We start from the raw sequence: 20,884 nt of genomic DNA, 5'->3' as shown, positions 1-20,884 counted from the left end.
CGGATGAGGCCGTTGCTTTAATGAGCTAGCTGGCTATACCTGAACTCCTGTGATAAACAGATTCAATTAACTGGGTTAGTTTGAGTTTTTAAACCATAATGAACCGATAGGAGTCACTAAATCAGTCTATTAACACCAAAGCTTAACGTTAACGTCAACAACATCATATAACAGCACACAGGCTAACGTATAATCACACATTAACTGACTAACTGATGGATTAGCTACAGTGCTAGGAACAACAGAGACACTTTCTGAAACGGCTTCCTCGATAAAAGTTATAAGAAATTAGTGTATAAGTATGAATTCATTCACTAAAGCGTTACAGGGCACTTCAACCAGTAAGAACTCATCTTGGGGTTGCCAGGTTGTCTCTGTCTGGTATTTAGCCACCTCCAGCAGCACATTGGTTGTCCTAGCTCTGGTTTGTGGAGGAAATCACTCAGAACGACCTATGACCTGTGCTGCAGGGGCACTAAGCCTAAATCCGTTTATTAACACGTTAGTAAAATGTACAACTGGTTCAATTCACTTTACTTCATTTTGCCAGGGTAATCCACTCATAAATACTGCTACGGGGGACTCTTGCGTACACACATTAAAAACAAGCAGAGCAGGGAGCCCAGTTAGCTCAGTTGGTGGAGCTGGCGACCCATATACAGAGTTACTGCAGCGGCCTGGGTTTGAATCCGACCTGCGGCCCTTTGCTGCGTGTCATCCCCTCTCTCTCAACCCACCCTTCCTGTCAATCTTCAGCTGTCCTCTCCAATAAAGCCATGAAAAGGCCAAAAAAATAACTTTAAAAAAAAAAAAACAAGCAGAGCAAATTAAAACTCAGTATTATTATAATTTTTAATTACACATGACTCACTAACTTTTGCTGTTTGCTTCTACAAAGTGACAAACCTGCTTTACATTTGTAACTGTGTAGACTTGATGACACTCATTAACCTCTAATTATTATTATTGTCCTAATTAATGGCTTATAATTGATCCAAAAAGCAACAATAAATAAATTATATTTAAAGTATAAAAACCGCCTATCCAACCCTTTATGAGCTCCAATAAGACAGTGACTTACATGTGAAGACAGACAGGTTGTATATACTTCATGCTTATTCATGCTCCTCTCCTTTCTGTATTCATGCAGTGACACATTGAGGGTTAGGAGGAATTTGTGGTGTCCAGAGGGTAACAACTGTTGTCACAGGACCCTGTGGATTGTGTTCGTGCATGCAGAGAGAATGAGCTACAGCTGAATGCTGGGACTGTATGAGCACTTCATTCTCACCACAGGGTCTGCCGGAGGAGGAGGTGGAGGTGGTTGTGTGTGTGTGTGTGTGTGTGGCAGAGTCAGGATCTTATTTATAACTACGATCTTAGCAAACAGTATGGCTACCACACTATAAATTCAACAACTACACCCACAGGGTATCATTGTTTACTTCTTTAAACTGAAACAGATTATTACTTCGACAGGGCTCCAAGGTTCCACATTTACGTGCCTTTAAATATCTCAGTAACTTGGTCATTTATTGGCACATTATTCGACGTAAGACCTTTCAATGCAGGATTTAGGAAAGGACGAATGTTTGACTATACCGCTGAGAATAAAATACACTAAGTTGATCAAAGTGAAGAACTGAACTCATTATTGTTTACTCATGTTCTTTTAAAAATGCTGTTTTGTCCTTTCTGGTGAAAATATAAATCTGAAAAGTCTGAATCACAACTAATGTATTTAACATGCACAGAATCCAACAAAGCAAAGGCAAAACACCATCTTAAAGACTTTGAGTAGTACACCCATATGAACAACACACACATGAAACCAGGTATTAGTAAGGTAAAGACTAGGTTCCTCTTATTGCGACATAAAGCTCAGTTGAGATCCAAGCGAGTTCTGGGGAAATGAGGTGACAAACAAATCAGGTAGCTTTTCTCCACCCACTAACAAAACTGAACAGACGAGAATATTTCCCTGAGAATTTACCTACGCATTAGACTGAGGCATAAGGCGACCTACAGCAGGAGAATCACTACACAGCCCTTCTACAGCCTTTACAGGGGTTAACAACATAAACACATACTTTCAGTGAGAGTAATTGAAGTTCCCTGATTTATGTAGCTTTTAATTTAAACGTCAGGTCTTCATTTTCACTAACACAAGCATGGATTCTATTTACTGAAAGTCTGCATGATTTAATGACTGTATAACACATCTGTTACTAACATTTATGCAACAAAGCCTCCTGGCGTTTTCTTTCATGTTCTGGTTACAAAACAATGCGTCATCCCCGTATATTTAATATACACACTGTCTAAGACCGGTTGATACACCGAGACATATAAGACACATCTCTGTGCAGAGGAAGTGATATACCTTTAACCTCTTAGCTTCATGAACTACACCCACCGTTGTGCTCACATGTTTAACTCGCAGCAGTATCAGTGGATTGTCAGGTCTGTTTCTGGCTCCGAGGGTTGGGGGCAGAGCAGATGCTGCGACAGGAAGTTACTAACATGGTCCAGATGTAAGGACAAGAGACCACCTCCAACACAGCTGCAAAACAGGGATGACTACAGGCAGCAACTGCAGACATACGCAGGGTCCCTGTGCTGAAGAAAGCTCAATCAAGAAATTAATGTCCCTTTTTTACAATTAAGACTGAGATTTTCATCTGTCCCTGTTGTCATTGGGCCTGTCCTCACTCACTGCAGAGGTACAGTATTGAATACTATTTTTTTTAAAAGAGATATACAATAGATTCAACAGTTCAAATGAGTGAATATTCTACATATTCAAGTAATTCTTGAACTTATTCACACAGATAACAGTTCAACATTTATGTGCCCTCTAGTGTTTAAAATGATGCACTGCAACAAAGTGACAAAACAAAAAAGCCACCAGTGAGCCACTATCTTGACAGCAGTGCTTTTTTTTATTAACAAGTAGGCGTGAATTTTACTCTGAAGACAACTTTGGAAATGACTGAAAAGTACAAAAGAGTACAAACAGATGCATTTTTTTTATCATAACAATGAGCTGATCAACCTACAGGTTTCATACAAACAAAATTACTGCGTTATAAACAGTTGTGTGATGCAAAACTTTTCTCAGACGGTAATATCTGTAGGTCTATGATGTGAATGCAAAGACTATTATTTATTTAATTTCTTACCAAAGACATAACAAACTGAAATAGCTTAACAATAATCTATGTATCCACAGGGGCAGGTCTAAGGGCCTGTTTCTTTGGGTTGTTTGGTCTTTAATATCCGTTAATAGAGTTTCCGCTCTCTGGACTGCAGACCTCCAGAGGGCTGTATCTACATTTTATGTCTCCCTTGTCTGCAGTCTTTTATAGTCCATTAAAGAAAGTCACTAATCCTCATCATCCTCTTCATCAATTAAGACCATCTTCCGTCTGCGCTTCACAGGAGCAGAGATATCCTCTCTGTCTGAATCCGCATCACCGTTGGTGTCCATATCCACTGCAGTGGTAGAGTCGTCCTCTGTGAAGACAGAAATGTGTTCAGCCAAAATGCTGCAGTTCAGCCATGTTTAAACCTTTTTGGCTGTGTGCCCAGTTATTTTATCAAACAAACACTTTAAAACACTAATTTCCAACAGTACAATACCATTCTCCTCATCATCATCGTCATCCAACACTCGGTTTCTGCTTCTTTTAGTTGAGGTCTTCTCCTGGGACCTGATGTAAACAGGAATAGATTAAGAGGTAGGAGTATTTAGAATTAAAAATAGACATTTCTCAGCTGTGGTTTGGCTTAACGGATTAACAAAAAACGCAGGGTGATACCTCACCTCTCCATTGTACTGTCTGTATCCTCAGTAGGAGTGACATCTGACACAGGAGCTAAAAACAACAAAAAGTTCAATATTATAAACAATGTTATCTTAATCCTTATCTTTGATTAGTAATAGATTTAAGCCAACTGGTGTACAATGCTGCATCTTAAAGGCTAACACCTAGTTTCACACTGGCCTCCAGTGGCTTCCCGTCTCGCTTCAAAAGTAGTTTTTAACTACTTTTTTTAAACCGACATACCAGATAAATCTTAATATTGCTCTTGGTTTATCCAGCATTCTGAGATTTACAAACAAAATTATATTACACTTTTCCATGTAAGAACATCACCATTGCAGTGGATTCCTGTTGCATTTCTCAGGATGCTAAAGGACAAACATGGACTTTTTACATTTACACTAGATTAGCCAACACAAGCTATTATAGAGGCACGTTTTATGTGAACCATGTAACTTAACCCTGACCTACGTGACAGAACTGTAATTAACTGCTGTCATCTGAGACAACGTACAGAACATGAAACTCCCACACATACCTGTGTGCTCTGAGGTGTGGTGCTTCCTCTTGCGTGAGAGAAGAAGAGCTCTCAGAGCCTGAACTCTCTGTTCACCTGAGACCACCTCCTTCTCCTTCTCCTTCTCCTCCTTCTCCTTCTCCTCCTCCTCCTCCTCCTTCTCCTCATTCCCCTGAGATTCTCCAGTTGGATCCCTGGAGTCATCTTCCTCCTGGTCTTCTTTAGGTTCATCCTCTCTTGGACTAAGAGCTGCAGCTGCACTGTGGAGCTGGGATGGAGTGATGTTTGCTGGGATCCTCCAGAAGATCTCCTGGTTACAAAACAGTGAAAGATACAATTAAAGTTAAAGCTATAGAGTAATTTACCATCAGGTGTTTAATCAATCATTTAAACATAATACATCATTATTTTGTATTGAGGTGAAATTATGTTAAAAAACACAGACACACACGCATACCTGTTCATTTGCAGGTCCTCTAATTCCCAGTTTGCGCAGCAGCTTTCGGAAACTCTTGTTGTCCATGGCATCTTCATTTTCTTCTGTCAGAGGAACAAGTGGCACAGCCTGGGACAAACCTGGTGAATAGACCACAACAATGTTATTAACAGAACTAACAACGGTAATCAGAATATGTTTTTCACACACACTGTAACTTTGCTGAGAGCTAAAACCACTTCCAATAGACAAATACATAAATAAAATGTTTTAAATACAGCATTTTTGTTTGAAAGTTGATCTTACCATCTTTTTTACGGTCCTCAGCGGTTTTGTTTAGACAGTTCTGTAGCCACAACATGGGTCCAGACAGGCCTGTTATAGAAAAACAAAAAAACAGATCATAATGTAAGAATATTTCATTCTTGTAGTCTTAAATATAAACTTTTTCAAACAAGGCCACCAGTGTCTCTGTATTTATTTTTTGCGGTTCATTTCTTTGATTTAATCTAACAAAACGAGTTTGATACTTCTTTGAACGTGTCTCACCTTCCTGTTGTAGACTAAGCACCATGGTGCCTACATCAGCTCTCCTCTCTACTGGGGAGTGCAGACCTTGGCTCCTCCTTCCTCCATTTTGTGATTTTTCCTGTTCTTGATCTTCCTCTTCCTCGCTCTCTTCACACTCATCGTCTCCCTCGTCTTCATCATCTCGGTCCACGGAATCATCTGGGTAACCTTGTGTTAGTCCTTCTAGGAACTCCTCTTCAGTCTGTGGCAGAAAAACAAGGACCTTTATTGTAGAAACACCATTTCTTGAAATATAATTTATCATGCATACGATGTATAATTATTTCTGTTTTAGATGCATAATTGTTTTAATTTTCTTAATGTGGTCCTTATTGTTATTGTAAAAGATGAAAGTACTTCTAAAATAACTTTACCATTCCTTTTCCAGCGCTCTTTCCTTTTGCACTGCGACTCCTTCTCTTGTAAAGCTCACGTCTCTCAGACACCAACCCCATACTGAGGAGCTTGTCCACCACACGTGCGCGGGACCGCTTGGCTGTGACCTTCTTCAGGATGTTACCCAGCACATCTGAGAAAATACAGTTTTATCACTTAAGAGAGCTGCCACACAAACAGTGAAGTGTTACTGATACTACTGTTGTACAAGGACAGGGAATGAAATGCAGCTTTGTTTTCCTCTCATGCACTACACAATGATAGCAACGGTACCGTCAGAGTCTTTGTACTCCTCGTAGAGCATCTCCAGCTCCTGCTCCTGCTCCTCGGTCCAAAGAACAATCTGAGTACCTTTCCTTTTGTAAAAGAAAACAAAATAACTCTTTAACTAAGGTTTCTTAAGATGTGCAATGTATAGAGCCTGTTCACATGAATACATTACTCATTCTGTCCTGAGTACATACTTCTGTTTCTTCAGCTCTTTAGCATTGTCCACCAGACCCATGTGGACCAGCTGCATCACCACCTGGCGCCGAGGGCGACTGCTGTTGCTGAGTAATGGCAGCAGAGTCTCCACTATATCTGGCACTAAACACAGGGATCAGCAGTCAATGTAAGAATCTACATAGTACATAGTGTGAAACTGCATCTAGTAAGTTATAATACAACCAAGAGAAAAGACGTGCAAAACAAAAACACAAAAAGAAACAGACCTTCAGAATGACGATGCTCTTCATAGAGCTTGCGCAACTCCTCTTCCTCCTCTTCAGTCCATGTTGGTTTTTTTCCCTCTCTGACATATTTAGGATGAGATGCAATATTTCAAATTGCAGAACAAAAATGTTGCTATTTTGTAATAAATATAAATGCCATGTTTTGTAAATGATAATGCCGTACAATTTTACACAAGTCCATATTTTCGCTTTACGTGACCCACAATGATAGACAAACACTAGAGAAATACAAAACAAAAGGAGCACCAACCCTTCTTTGCTGTAGCCTTCAGTCATCTCACGTGCAGCCCCCACATTTTTCCAGAACAGCAGTTCAACATATGCCTTGTCGTTTTGTGCTGCCAGTGAAAAGAAATGGTTCAGCACATACTTGGCAAAGGTCACCAGTTCCTGTAAAAGAGAAAATAAAGGTAAGCTGTTGTATCTAATCTACAGCTGACCTTATATCACAGCAGAATGTTTTCCTCTTGTTTTTACTGTACCTTGTAAGCAGCTGCGGCAGGGTCGCTCAGGATCTTGTTGAAAAGGTTGAAGACTGACAGCTGGAAAAGCAGGGCATCCATTTTGAGGTCGACAGCCACGCGGTGCAGCATTCGAGCGATGCAGTGGTTTGTGTGAGGTGTGTTTTTTGAGTATGATCTTAATAAGAGGAGGTATGGACGCATAATATTGGGGCTGGCAAACCTGTCAAGGGTGAGAGAAGGGTAACATGTCCATTTAGGAATATCACAAAAGTACCATTTGGAAAGTAGTGGTAGGTTAATGTCCTGAACGTTACAATAACGGTTTTACTCACTTCTTGATGAAGTCTAGAAAGTTGAACTCTCTTTCAGAAACCTGGACAGACTCAAACTCTTCCTCTTCTAACTCTGCATCATCCTCATCTTCTACAACAGGCTCTGAAGGAGATGACCCTGAAATTAAAAAAAAGTTTGAGTGCTGCACAGATGCTGTGATGCAAACGGTAACACAAGTATACATTTTTTTTTTTTTAAACTTACTTGGCAGGGTGGCATGCAGGATCTGCTTAAGGAGTTCCAGTTCCTCTTCAGGCTCCACATCAGCTGAACCAAACACATCCCCCTCTGGCCACACCTCCCTGAGTACGACAAGAAGATGGTAAATACTTAAATAACTCAACATGTGTCATTAGTCTGAGGGGTTGAGTCTTTCTGACCTGGCAGCCCGCAGTAGACCCAGCGCTTCTGGTCCCAGTCGAGCCAGCAGTGAGTCCTGCACCCGCACCATGGCTTCAGTCCGCTGCTCTTCAAGTGGAGTTTCAGATGTGGCGTCGAATGGCACGATGCTTTCCATTAAAGATTCTGACAGCTGCACACGGAAGACAAAGAGGTGGAATTCAGTGTTGGTAAATTTTGCCCTTTAGAGAAGCTCTTCGAAGCCAAATGTTCTTATGCACTACTACTCTGCCCTTTAACAATAAATGCTCTCTGCTCCCCCCTTGAGGTTTATTCTCACACTGACCTGAAACCCTGCAGTCTTCAGCTCTTCCTCCACAATCTTCCAGGTTTCTGCTAGCGCTTCGGGACTAGTTTCTGCAGCTGAGGGCTTTTTGTCACCTCGAGACCTTCTCCGCTTCACCTTCTTCTTCTGCAGAGTTAGCAAAGTGAGATATCAATATATCAATATATTTTAATAAAAAGGTACCCATGACAAGAACTTACACACACTACAAATACAGCACAAGACCTTACCTGAACGATCAAGTTTCTGCGACCTTTGCAGAAGCGCTCTAACATGCGCAAGAAGAGATGAGTTGACTCCACCAAGTCTTTGAGGTAGGAGTGAGGCTGTTTGGTTTCATCAAACTTCCTCAGCAAGGTCAGGAAAATCTCCCTGTATTCCATCAGGTAAAATATGTTACCTAGAAGATGAAGGTAAAGAGATGAGGCAAATCTGAACTACAATCACATGCAACCCTTTTTTATGTTTAAGACAAATGGCTGTTATTCAAATGTAATATCTGACAAGGCACTATCTGAACAGGAGTTGTTAGTGTCTTACTTTTAATAACGTTGGAACTGTGACGGATGCTTTCATCCTGTGAGCGGTCCATCTCGTTCACAGTTAGCAGCAGTTCCTGATACGCCTTTAGAGCCAGGTGCATCCTAGAAAGAACAAGTGATATGATGAGAGCAGATGAGCACCTTCAGCAGAAGACTCCTCTCACCCAGATACACCACAGAGCACCACAGGAAATCATTCCTGCCTGTGGTCATCAAACTCTACAACACCTCCCTCAGAGAGTCAGACACCCCCTCTCTGTAATCTAACCTCAAACACAGACAATCAGAAACTGCACATGGTCACTGTACATATGGTCACTTACACTTGCCATTTTGCACATTTGAAAGTGTGACTTTAAACTGTACATTTTAAATCTTAATATAAATATATATTATTGGAGTATATGTAAGATAAGTAATTTACCCCTCGGATTATTAAAGTATTTCTGATTCTGATTCTGATAATCAGCCTGGGACCAACGCACAGTTTTAAAATCTTTCAAGTAACCCACTTCAGAATGATCTGCTTACCTGCGGGACCAGGACGTTGCCTCTTTGCGGTCAGTGAGAATCATCTCATAGTAGTTGGTGATATTGCGCTCAATAAAATGGAAAGCGCGGATGGACATGGTCTCAGAAACTAAGTCAGCACGGAAACCATTTCCCCGGTTGAAGGCCATGAAAAAGCTGAGCGCCCACAGGTAGTACGTCTCGTCATGTTGCTGAGTTTGCTCTCGAATTAGACTTTCCTAGAGGAGACAAGGAAGTATGTTGTTAAGAGTTTTGTTAGTTTTATAACATGATCATCAACAAATGTACACAGTGATTAAAGAATGATTCACTTGTTAGTCACCTATTACACATAAACATACCAAACATCCTCTTTAAAAGGATTTTATGTAATGTAATTTTATAAAAGGAATTCTATCTCAGTTCGTCCACAACAGCAAATGGACCACAATGTTTTTGTTTGCTCTTTCTGTGGGTCCACATCATATTGATTAAAGTATTCTAGCATCCTGTAAAGTTTACTTTTTTTACTTTTCTACATCTTTGGCTTCTTTAATGCATATTCTGAATAAAATATGTTATGAACAGATTTAATAATGACAGTGCTGTAAGTATCTGATGATAGTATGGTGGCGTCCTATTTTATATTTGTATACTGCTCAACAAACAGAGTCCTTATTAAGGTGGGTTTGTGAGTCTGTGCTAGAAAAAAGAAGTCATTAATGTCACAGCAGCTGACCTTGACAAGGTACATGAGGCGATTGTAGCAGTTCTCCAGGAAGTCCACACAAAACTCTCGCAGGAAGAGTCGAACATTTAAGGCTGAACGACGTTTGTCCTTACATTCCTGAGCCTGTCGATTCTTTTTGGGAACACGTCTCACTGCTTTGCCTACGTCGTGGGTATAATTTTTGAACTGAAAAACAAGAGAAAAAAAACTTTTAGAAGATTTGTATACCATACGACTGCTTTGTATCACAGATGAGCTGCAAGAGTTAATGACTCACATCATGAATGTTTCTGTGATAAATCACATCTTTGTCCCCAATCGACTTAAGGCCTTGAATGACATAGGAGCCTCCAAAGCGAGAGTGTCTGAAAGAAAAACATCAGTGCACACACACAGACAAAAAGAAAAGAGCATATATTTATATAAAGCTGCAGTACTTCAAATAAGCCATTGAAGTTTGTTTCCCTCAATTTATATCTAATTGAAACAAATGCTTCTCATAAATACCACAGTGGTTTTATGACAAAGATGGGAAGAATAAAAACACATTTTGTCTCTGGAATCAACATTTGTGGTTCCAATGTAATGCAAAAATGCAGCCAGTGAATTGTGTAGGCTTTTAGAGGTTTAAATTATAACCCTAACCCTAATATTACTGAAGCAGTTTTTTAAGTGGTGACTGTGTATCAGCTACATGGTACCTGGTTCCTCTTTGAAATGTGCGAGAACGTTTCGCTGCATGCTCCTTCTGCCTCAGTGCCTCCAACTCCTGAGAGTCTCTCTGCTTCTCTTCAGCCGAACGAGCCTGACCGGCGCTCACCAGCGCTTCCGGCGTCTGTAAAGGAAAGAAAAAGATCTCAAACACAGAACAGCCGGAGATCTAGACGTGCACCTGCAAAGAGTTCTTTAGTCTCACCTGGTCTCTGAACATGAGGGAGATTATTTCCAGCACATGCATACTCCACTGCTGCTCACTCTGGGCTGATGCCAGGAACTTGACCAGGTCATCGAAGCCGCTCATGTGAATGGCCCACAGCAGCCTATCATGGATGCTGGCGTCATCATCCACTTTCTACAGGAGATAGAGATTAGGGAAGAGTACAAGTGAGATGAAGGGTAAAGGAAAGAGCTTTATAAAGTCCAACATAGGACGGATTTAGCTCTGCCTCCTATATGATCACATTGGTATTCATTCAGGCCAACCTTCTCTTCACAGGGATCTGCAGGTACATGAAGCACATTCCTGACCAGCAGTAGGATCCTCTCTATCAGCAGGTTATCCTCCTCCTGTCTCTGCTCCCAGTCCTGAAAGAGAGGAAAGTGAGTAGGTATAGACAGGAAGAAACATACGGAGAAACAGAACCTTTTTTACTGATATAAGGTAGGAAACAGGTGAGGTTTTTTAGCACTCACCAGTTGTAGAAGGTTGTATAATATCTCGCTTAAAATGCCAAACACTTTCTCACTGGCAAATGCCTGAAAGTAATAGCAGAAGACATAAAAGCAATAATTATTATACAATACAATACTTTTAGACATTAATTACGGGTAAATTAATGCCAGAATCTATTCAAACCATACATATTCACTCTATAAATGTCATTACATAGTATAACTACAATACCATTTTTCATCTTACATTTTCTGAGAGCACAGTACCTCTTTATAGGCTTGTAAATGAGACGTCACTTGCAAAAAGTGATGTCTAAACACGGGGTCATCAGGGACTTTACCAAAGCAAAGCATGGCAGGCTGAGTAAGGTTGACCATGAGCCTGAGAAAAAACAGACAAGAGTCATATGAGCAACAGTTTCTTATTCAGCAACTTCGACAGCCATCTATTTTTTAATGTAAATTTAATACAATAATGTTACGTAGTACAAATATAGCAACAATGTATCACAATATTGGAACTGGTGTTTCAACCGTCCCCTTTATCTCATTATGATACATTAACAAAAGGATTATTTGTCTTGCCCATATCATACATTTCAAGTTCAAGAGAAAACTTTTATGTTATGGTTTCTACCTGATGCAGGCATCAAATAAGGCCTTGTCTTGTCCATGCTGTATGATAATAGGTAGAAGGTCATTCTGTACGATCTGGCCTGCACCCAGCTGCTGGCGGACGTCCCGGGAGTCATCTTCATGCCGTAAATACCTGATCAAGTCTTTTACACTCTCTGCAATACAGGCACAGAAGAGATAGGGGACAGGAGCAAATTATTTTCTGTCCCTAATCCATTACATTAATATATTCCCCTTCCCTTTGATTAAAACTAACTTAAAAACAACTCACCTAAGCAATCAGCTTCCTTATGGTAGGTGTCTCCCTCCAGATAGCCCAGAGCAGTGCACGTTGCCAAAAGCTCGCAATTCATTCTGAATAAATCCACACACCATCAGCCAGCCTGAAGTGAAGGTTTAGTCTAATCAGTCATACAGTCGGATACAGAAAGACCAACAGATCAAGATCAACAGAGTATCTCAAAAACGTAACGTCTCCATGGTGGATAGGAGCTCATAAGTCTCAGTTGGTGACATCTTAAGTTGATTCCTTGTGCTCCTGGATCCACATTTGTCACATATATTTTCTAATCTTCATATATCACAAATTGTACAATGTGATTTTGTTGGTTTGTTCTGTACAGTCCAAATCTATTGCGTATCTGTTCGTCCTAGGAATCCTGGGACGAAGGACAAAGGGTGTTGATTGTTGTACAAATTGTAAAGCTACCCTGTGGTAAATTGTGACTTTGGGGCTGTAAAATAAAACTGTAGTTGACAAACTTGTGTTTTTTGTTTACTATGGACTCCATAGTTATTCTTCAGGAACAGCTCAATCCAATAAATATTTGCTAATGGGTTACATGTTGACCTGGCTCATCTGTCACATTGATGAAGATCTTCAGTTTGAGTTCTAGTTATCTTCAGCTTACTACTGACAGGTAACGTTACCTGTCAAATTAACCTGATCAAACTCGAACTTGTTATTATGAGGTATATGTAAACTATTTAAGGGTTTATATTAGCCACGGCCTTTAGTTAACTGTTAATCGACAAAGCACAGTAGTTCTCCACTTATTGCTAATGTTATGTAGCCAGTTAGCTTCAGCTGACAGCAGCCAGACGGCGCAAAGACTCGAGACACTGTTTAGATAAAGAAAAACAACACGGACTAACTTACCAAGTGGTTTAAATGCTGTTACTCTACAGGTGTCGTGTTCAACAACCGGTGGTAAATGTAGTCTGGAGGTTTTCCATCAGTAGGACGATGTTTCTTTACAACCTGCTGTCCTGTGCGGAGGACAAGTCTCGCGCCAAGAGCAAAAAACGCAGGAACCGGATGTGGAATGTCGTCACCGCTGATGACGCTATGCCCTGATTTGTGTATTTCAGGCAGCTCATTCTCGGCTTTACCTCCATAACAAACGCCAAACTAACCAAAAGCAATACAACGGCAGTGACAGGCTGAGGCAAAGAGGGTGAGCTTAACGATAATTAACGTCTGGATGTACCATGTGTTGAGAGTTTAGTGGTGCAGTTTGAGCTGAAAGTGTTGCCTGCGAGGTTTTACTTAGGGCTACAATATAAAGGTACAAAGAGCTCCTCCTACTTTAACATTAAAAAAAAAATAACAATTTGCATTCTTTGGTGTACTAATTGTACCGTGTTTACTTTTCTATAAAGGTTTATTAAAATACAGTTTATCCATGTTATGTCCCCATACTGAAGCCGACCATCTCCTTCATTGAAACTAGCAGACATGAACATCTAAAACACTGATGAAGAACTCTGAGGGAATCTAACAACCAGAAGAGAGGTCATGTGAAGGTACTGTACATTTTCTAAACAAGCACACAGTTTTTTTTAATCAACCATGTGATGTAAACAAACCAGAATAAGTACTACTAATACTAAAAAAAAAAAAAAAAAAAAAAATACTATAGGAATTCCTTGCACATGTTATATTTTGCCACTGATTCTGATTGTCTTGGACATAAAGAGCAGGTTATGGCGAGACACTGGCTCTTAAACACAGCTTACAGAATAGGTGGCATTAGTAAAAACACTCTTGTAGTGGATTCATAATGAGTGATGAGGACAGAAAACACAGATTTGCTCCAATTAATTTTATTTGCACTTACATATTCATTCATCAATTGTGTCAGATACACACAGCATTGCGAAGCACATTCAGCAAGTCTTTTCAGTTGGTGACTATCATATTGTCAATGTCAACATCTCCTGTGCATTACATGTTTATTAATTATCCAGATCTTGGGTGTTTTGTTGGTTTGCACAATAAGAGGATAGCAAAGCTTCTAAAACAAATGCAAATGGGATAATTTATTCTCAGTTTGTGTTTTAAGGTAGGTTGACCAAAGGGCAGTGTCTGAAGTTTTGTTAGTAAGTCATATCTACAACACAAACTACTGAACTCCTGCAGTTAAACTGCCTATTTTAGACTGTAGTTTAATATTCTGCTACAAACGAGTGGTCGTCTAAGGGTTTCACGGGATTGCACTGTAAATCAAGGCCTCAAGTGGTATGTTAATAAAGTGGTTTTGCTTAGCCCTACAGATGACACAACAAGTGTTTAGCAAAAGTTGAGTTGCTTAAATAGCACCAAAGTGACACTGTCTAAGGGAATTCATTCAACATTGCACCTATACTGAGAGACCCTTTGCTAGACAATAAAACACATAACTATTGGGAATGAGGACTATATAGATCAGAGTTTGTTTTTGTTTTTTTTCCAGTTTTTTTTCTTTATGTATTTTTTCCCTCATGGCTCTGGCCTTCACATTTTCTAATCAGGTTTTATCTACTCGTCCTTGTCGTCCTTATCGGTTATACCAGAGCGGTCTGAGTCTCTCTCCTTCTCCCTCCTGGATTCCTTCACCACCTGATGTGAAAAGAAACACATTTGTTCAAATTCATAAATAAATGTATGTATGTATGTATGTATGTAACTCTAATGTTTCTGCACACTTTCAAATAGTACCAAGTTAGTTATTTTGCATTGTGTCATGTTATTTTTTATATAAATCACTGTACCTCTCCATCTCTAGTCTCAACGGTCTTTATGACCACAGTCTTCTTGCTCATGCTGCTTGGAGTTTGTTCATATTCTGTGACGAGTCAGATTAAATCACTGATGAGATTTTTTTACAATCAGAAACATTTTCATTCACAAAATACTTTTGCTTTTAGGAATTCCTAGTTTAAGATTCACTTAAAAGGTTGTATAAGTTGTTAATGGACCGTGATAAGCTGTAGAGATATAGAGCAGCAACGTGTGAGGAGCTGTTTCATTGGATCCCTGGTTCCAGAAGTAAAAATCAGTCAGAAAATTGGCAATACGATTTGAAGCTTAAATCCTTTTACTTTTGGATTCTGGGTCAATTCTGGATGCATTTAGCAACTGCGTCCCCATGTTTTGTTCCAATGCAATGATGAAACATTAATTGATTTTGCTACAACTCAGGTCTCTGCTCCATAGCAACAGCGGCTGAGGCTCATGGGAATTTAAGTTTTCAAGCCATCACCTGTACCAAACTGACACAACATGATTTCTTAGTAAAAAAATGAGAAATGAGGCTATAAGATAAACCTACAGCATGGTTACATTATCCAGGAGAGTACCGCGTTTCTCTGTTAAGTAATATCGAAGACATAGCTTGACGAAAAAACTGAAATGAGAATAGAGAATGGGGGAAACCGTTTCCAGAACCAGTGGCTCCTCCTACCTCACAGCTCTTTAACTGAACAGTAAAGTGATCCCTGAGACGTTAATCATGTTATATTTGATCTTGGATAAAGAGAACTATAACTCACCTCGCTCACCAAAGTGATTGCTCATGCCAAGATTGAGGATGGGAACAGTAATCCTGAACAGAGAATATAACATTTGGGTGTTATAAACAAATTTGTAATGAAAAGTAAATTGCTTTACTTGAGGTTAGATTTGCAAATGAATTACCCTGATGTTTATAATTGACTTAGATTAAAGACGGAAGAAACAAAACCGTAACATCTTGTGTTAGAACTTCCATAAAGATAGTTATAACACAAGAAAATCCACAATAGATGTACTATTAGTTAATATTCACATAAAACTGGATTATCTGGAGCACCCCAACATCAACGCCATTCAGAAAGGGTTTTAGAGAGAAATCTACAGTAATATTATTATTATAATAATAATCATGTAAAAACATAATAAATTTGGACCAGAAACACAGTATGTCCTCCCTCACCTGCTCTCCTCCCCCTCCAGCAGCTTACGATAAGTAGCAATCTCGATGTCCAGAGCCATTTTAACATTGAGGAGGTCCTGGTACTCCCGAAGATGGCGAGCCATCTCGTCCTTCAGGTGGCGGATCTCATCCTCCAGTCTGCCTACATTATCCTGGTAGTTGCCAATCTCATTACCAAACTGGTCCTCCATTTCACGCATCTGCCTCAGCAGAGCTTCATTCTGAAACAACACAGCAGCGCAGAACATTTTGAAAATATATAAAGGCGTATATCAAGGCATTTCATTCATTTCTGTGAAGAAAACTAAATGGAATTTTTTATTTATCAATAGGGCTAGGTGATATCTGATTTAGCAACAACAAACAAAGAATCACCACCACATGTGTAATGTCTTATCACTGGGGCCCCTTCTTTGGATACTGTGGGAAAATAGTAAATTATAATGGTCAAAACGATTTGAATGGGGACGGGGCTTGTTTTATAGAGCAGCTGTATATCCCCACTTAATAATATTTCTAGTTTGCTTTTATGATTCAGCAGTTTTTGCATCGTTTTAAAATTTGAATTTGAATTTGAATTTGAATTTACCCAGCTATGGTTTTTTTAAAGTTTAGGTTAACATTTAAGATTTACACTTTAAAAAAGGTTACGGGATAAGGGCACGGTGAAGACCTGAACACACTATTCACAGTATGTACGGTTTTAATCTGCTCAAAATGAGTCCAAATCGCTCATTTTACACAGAAGTCCGTAAGTTATTGCGTTCACTATTTAGGTTAATTGTTAAGTTTATCAGTTTTTCTGTACTGTCATTGATATATATTGAATATAATATGAAATATCCATAAAATATGTCTTGTCAGGAGGTCTTTTGTTTACTCAATGATAGAAAAAGGGTCCCTTAAGGAAAAAGACTGGGGACCACTGCAATAAGAGGACATAATGATATACATTAATATAGACAAATAACAGGTGGTGTTGGGCCTCACAGTGTTCTTCAGTGCATCAATTTCACAGTTGAGAGACTGAATCTGCCTCCTGGACTCATTGGCCTCCTGCTTGGCCTGCCTCAGAGAATCAGTGTTGCGCTTTGCAGATTCAGTCAAATCAGCAAACTGCAGGAACAAAAGATGAAACACACAATGATTAATTTGTGTTTGCAGCATTCATGTGTGACTCTCACTGTGTATGTCTGCCTACCTTGGACTTGTACCATTCCTCAGACTCCTGCATGTTCTTTAGGGCAATGGTCTCATACTGGGCCCTGATGTCCCTAAGAGCACCAGTTAGGTCGGGCCTAGCGCTGCTGTCCACCTCCATCTTCAGCTGCTGGGTCTGGACACTCACTTGTACTTCCTGGATTTCCTGATAATACCAGAATATGGACAAATATGGTCAGTATATATTTTCAAAAATTAAATTAACGAACCATCACTTCATTACAGTCACATAACATTGCATTTCATCCAACTTCTGTGTCGACGGCACTCAAATAATCTTTTCTTTTCTCTCTTGAGACTCACTTCCCTTGTAGATATTGCCCCCTGTTCTCACAGATAAGCTTGCTCTACAGATCTAAAATTGAAATTTAAAGTAGCTGTATAAAATAAGTTGAAGCAGACTAGTGCGTCACATAAAATTACTCTCTGCAGCATCTCTTCCTCTATTGGTCAGCTAATCACTGGGATGATCTCACAGCAGGCAATCAGTCAATCTACTAGTTTACCACAAATACTATTTCCATTATCGGTCTCTATATAACATTGTGATAGGTGACTCCTGAGAGAAAGAACATTTCCATTCATGCAAGCACGGTGGAAAAGTGCAGAGGAGGTAGCCTCACTTACTTCATCATGGAGCTTCTTAAGGAATTCAATCTCATCCATCAGAGACTCAATCTTCCTCTCCAGCTCCAAACGGGACAGTGTGGCATCGTCCACATCCTAGAAATCATACAAACACAGTTTATGTTGCCATAATTACAATGTGTCAACGTCATCATTCTAAAATTATATTACAGTGTCTCTGAGATATTCAATGAGACATTTCAATATGCTGAAATGATTGAGAGTATGTTATATAACGACTGATGTTACAGATTATGTGAATACATTGTCATTAGAAGTTCTCTTTAGTGTATAGAAATATTTAGGGTTGTTATATGGTACAACAATTTTATTAATAGAAATTCTTAAAAAGGTAAACCTCAGGTTATAAGTCACATTTTTAGAATAAAAAACAATCTGAAGAGAAAAAGAGTAAAAGTGTTTGACTCGTATAAATAATTGGCAACCTTGGGGGGAAAATATTTAAATTAGCCTAGATCAATGACATTGTAGAAATCTGTCCTAATAGTGCGAAACTATTTTATAGTGTTGGAGATGGAACAAAACTGTCCATTTTGACCTGTTATCCGAGCCTGAGGACACTGTTATCAATACACTAATCATGGTCCAGTGTTTACCTTACGGAAGGCAACCAGGTTATTCTCAGCATCCGCCCTCTTCTGGGTTTCTTCCTCCAACCTTGAGGACAAAGAGTTTGACAAAATATTTCAATCAATGTACAGATTTCCTCCCGGCTCCAAGAATCTCCTTTTTACAAAAAGGGTAAAGAGAAGAATGTGATGGATTTGTCGAAGAACACCCATCCTGTCTAAGGTTGCACCAGGGCATCAGCTGGCAAAAAGCTTTCTGGATCAATTTGTTAATTCACTGTCCTGTAAAAAGGGTTTGGGAGTGCACCCAGTGGGATCAGCAGCTGCTCCTTTCAACTAATGTGGTTTCTCTACAGTTCAATAAGGTCGTCTGCACACACTCAATAAGGTTATGTATACACACTTCCCCTCTCTTTAAAGATTTTAACTGGTCATTTTAATATTGGCTAGCACACACTGATGGGACAAAAACTGTTCGGATAATGGGAGTGATATTTACAGGGCAGCTATATAAAAACTGCACTTTTTCAGCAAACTGGGACATTTGTGGATTGGCTTCAGCCTAAATGTAATTTAATGCTCCTGCAAAAACGAGCAAAATGAAATGAAAATGAAATTTTTTAGCAAACTCAGTTATAATTCATGAGTCACTGTGGTGAGTCATCATGAATTATATTACAATGTACAAAACACGAGTTTTGTCATTCTCTGCTAACAATCTTTTACTGTTGGGCTGACTGGTCGATGTCTGAATTTGAATCCAGCTCCGTCTGTCCTGTCAGACAGAAGTCATGCCTGGACTGGACATAAAGTAGATTAGTGGGGAAAGCATCACATAGTGGGCCCTGCCTGCTCATCTTTAATTCATGTTGTGTTACAGGGGTCCTTTTGTCCTAATGGGGTCTCTGGCACCATCCCATCAGTACAGAGGGACACTGAAAAACACACCTAATGGAGTCATTGAGTCACATTGATTTTTCCTGACGCTATTCTCACCACGCCTGATATCCAGCCTCTCTTCCTCTTCCACTTCCCCTCTCTCTCCCCTTGCTGCCCCTCAGTCAGCCCCACCCTGTGTCTGCTCCATCCATCCCTTTCTCCACTCATCTCAATGTGTGCATGTTTCTAAAAGTCAATACGTTTTTATCATTTAAGGGAAGCATTCATCGCCAAACACTTCCTTATATTTGGCTTCTGTTTTCACTTTGGTCACTTTTCCTTTATGTTGAATCCTGCCAGTACACAAGACATTCAATAAACATTTACATGCATACATAGAAACAGTGTCATGCGCAAGATGCAGTGTAGTGTCCTGAATCATGTTGCCGTACTGTGATGTCCATGTGTGCTGATGTGCCACGCCCTACACCACCATCACCCCGGGGACTCTCCACTTTCTGTGTGCTTGAAGTGGGCCATGTACACTATATTATTACAGTGTCAATGAATGATGTGATGGTGGCATTGGTGGTAAGTAGAGGCCCACATCCATGGCTAAACTTATATTACAATGAATGAATGAAGAGGAGAGGAAACTGTTGATTTGTGTTAGGACAATACAGTTTGCTTGAAAAGGATGCAACTTTCTCTATAGACACATCCTCTGTAATGGTTCTGTTATTTTTAAGAGACAATCATAAAAATGTCCTCTTCTTACTACTACTGCTTTTCACTTTATCCTTCACCCTTCTCACATTATCAGCCATGCACTAACCCTCTCTCTACTATCACTATCTGTCTTCATGCATCATACTTTTCTTTCTCATCATGTTGGTACCAACCTCTGCTTGATCAGGCCCAGGTCTTCAGCCAGGTTGTCCCTCTCCAGTTGGTACTGGTCTCTCTCCTTTCCGATGGCGTCCATTTGACGCCGCATCTCCCTCAGCTCCTCCTGGAACATGTCAGTGGCGCGGTTGGGCTGACCATGCTGCTGCTGGCCCTTGAACTGGTTGAGCTCCTGCTGCAGTGCACCATTCTGCTGTTCCAGGTAACGTACCTTCTCGATGAAGCTGGCAAAGCGGTCGTTGAGCTCCTGCAGCTCAGCCTTCTCATTACTGCGGGTGGTCAGGAACTCCTGGTTGATGGCTTCAGCCTGGCCGAAGTCCACCTTCTCGTAGGAGATGTGAGAGGTTTGGGTGGTGGGGCGGGAACGCTGTTGTTGGTAGGTGGTGGAGCGAGATGCAACCATAGGTGACACTGAACGCATATAGCGTCCTCCAGAAATAGGCATTCGGGAGGACACAGGGGAGTAAGAGGACATGGGGATGGGGTGTGGGCTTCCAAAGGTGCGCCTGTAGGAAGTGGAGGTATGCATTGAAGAGTGGCTCATGGTTGGTCTTGTTCTGTTCTTTATCGCTGTGGAAAGAAGGAGAGCTGGAGGCTTGGAGATGCTCGTGAGGCAACAGGACATCAGACTGAAGAGTGCCGGGGGTTTTTATG

At 40.2% G+C, this 20,884-nt stretch overlaps 2 protein-coding genes across 2 annotated transcripts; both read right to left on the bottom strand.

Annotated features, from left to right (window-relative positions):
• Positions 1–2,923: 2,923 nt before the first annotated feature.
• timeless (timeless circadian clock) lies at positions 2,924–13,073 on the bottom strand. The gene is made up of 30 exons (XM_051416132.1): positions 12,932–13,073; positions 12,044–12,155; positions 11,774–11,927; positions 11,404–11,518; positions 11,158–11,220; positions 10,948–11,049; positions 10,661–10,816; positions 10,446–10,579; positions 10,022–10,109; positions 9,754–9,930; positions 9,036–9,253; positions 8,503–8,606; positions 8,193–8,362; positions 7,963–8,088; positions 7,658–7,809; positions 7,482–7,579; positions 7,277–7,394; positions 6,963–7,164; positions 6,731–6,870; positions 6,460–6,539; positions 6,211–6,334; positions 6,020–6,102; positions 5,725–5,879; positions 5,330–5,552; positions 5,087–5,155; positions 4,802–4,920; positions 4,366–4,654; positions 3,827–3,878; positions 3,643–3,713; positions 2,924–3,516 (listed from the first exon to the last, which is right to left on the bottom strand). The coding sequence occupies exons 2-30, from the start codon at positions 12,123–12,125 to the stop codon at positions 3,386–3,388; spliced, it is 3,795 nt and encodes a 1,264-aa protein (XP_051272092.1). The 5' UTR covers positions 12,126–12,155; positions 12,932–13,073; the 3' UTR covers positions 2,924–3,385.
• A 789-nt stretch (positions 13,074–13,862) lies between these two features.
• prph (peripherin) lies at positions 13,863–20,884 on the bottom strand. The gene is made up of 9 exons (XM_051416157.1): positions 20,227–20,884; positions 18,473–18,533; positions 17,856–17,951; positions 17,209–17,373; positions 16,998–17,123; positions 16,008–16,228; positions 15,586–15,638; positions 14,806–14,879; positions 13,863–14,653 (listed from the first exon to the last, which is right to left on the bottom strand). Exons 1-9 carry the CDS (start codon positions 20,853–20,855, stop codon positions 14,573–14,575), a joined length of 1,506 nt encoding a protein of 501 aa, XP_051272117.1. The 5' UTR covers positions 20,856–20,884; the 3' UTR covers positions 13,863–14,572.

This window comes from Dicentrarchus labrax, unplaced genomic scaffold (assembly GCF_905237075.1).
Source record: "Dicentrarchus labrax unplaced genomic scaffold, dlabrax2021, whole genome shotgun sequence".
NCBI classification, from domain to species: domain Eukaryota; kingdom Metazoa; phylum Chordata; class Actinopteri; family Moronidae; genus Dicentrarchus; species Dicentrarchus labrax.
Note: the sequence above shows the minus strand (reverse complement) of the source record. Positions and strands in the feature narration are given on the sequence as shown.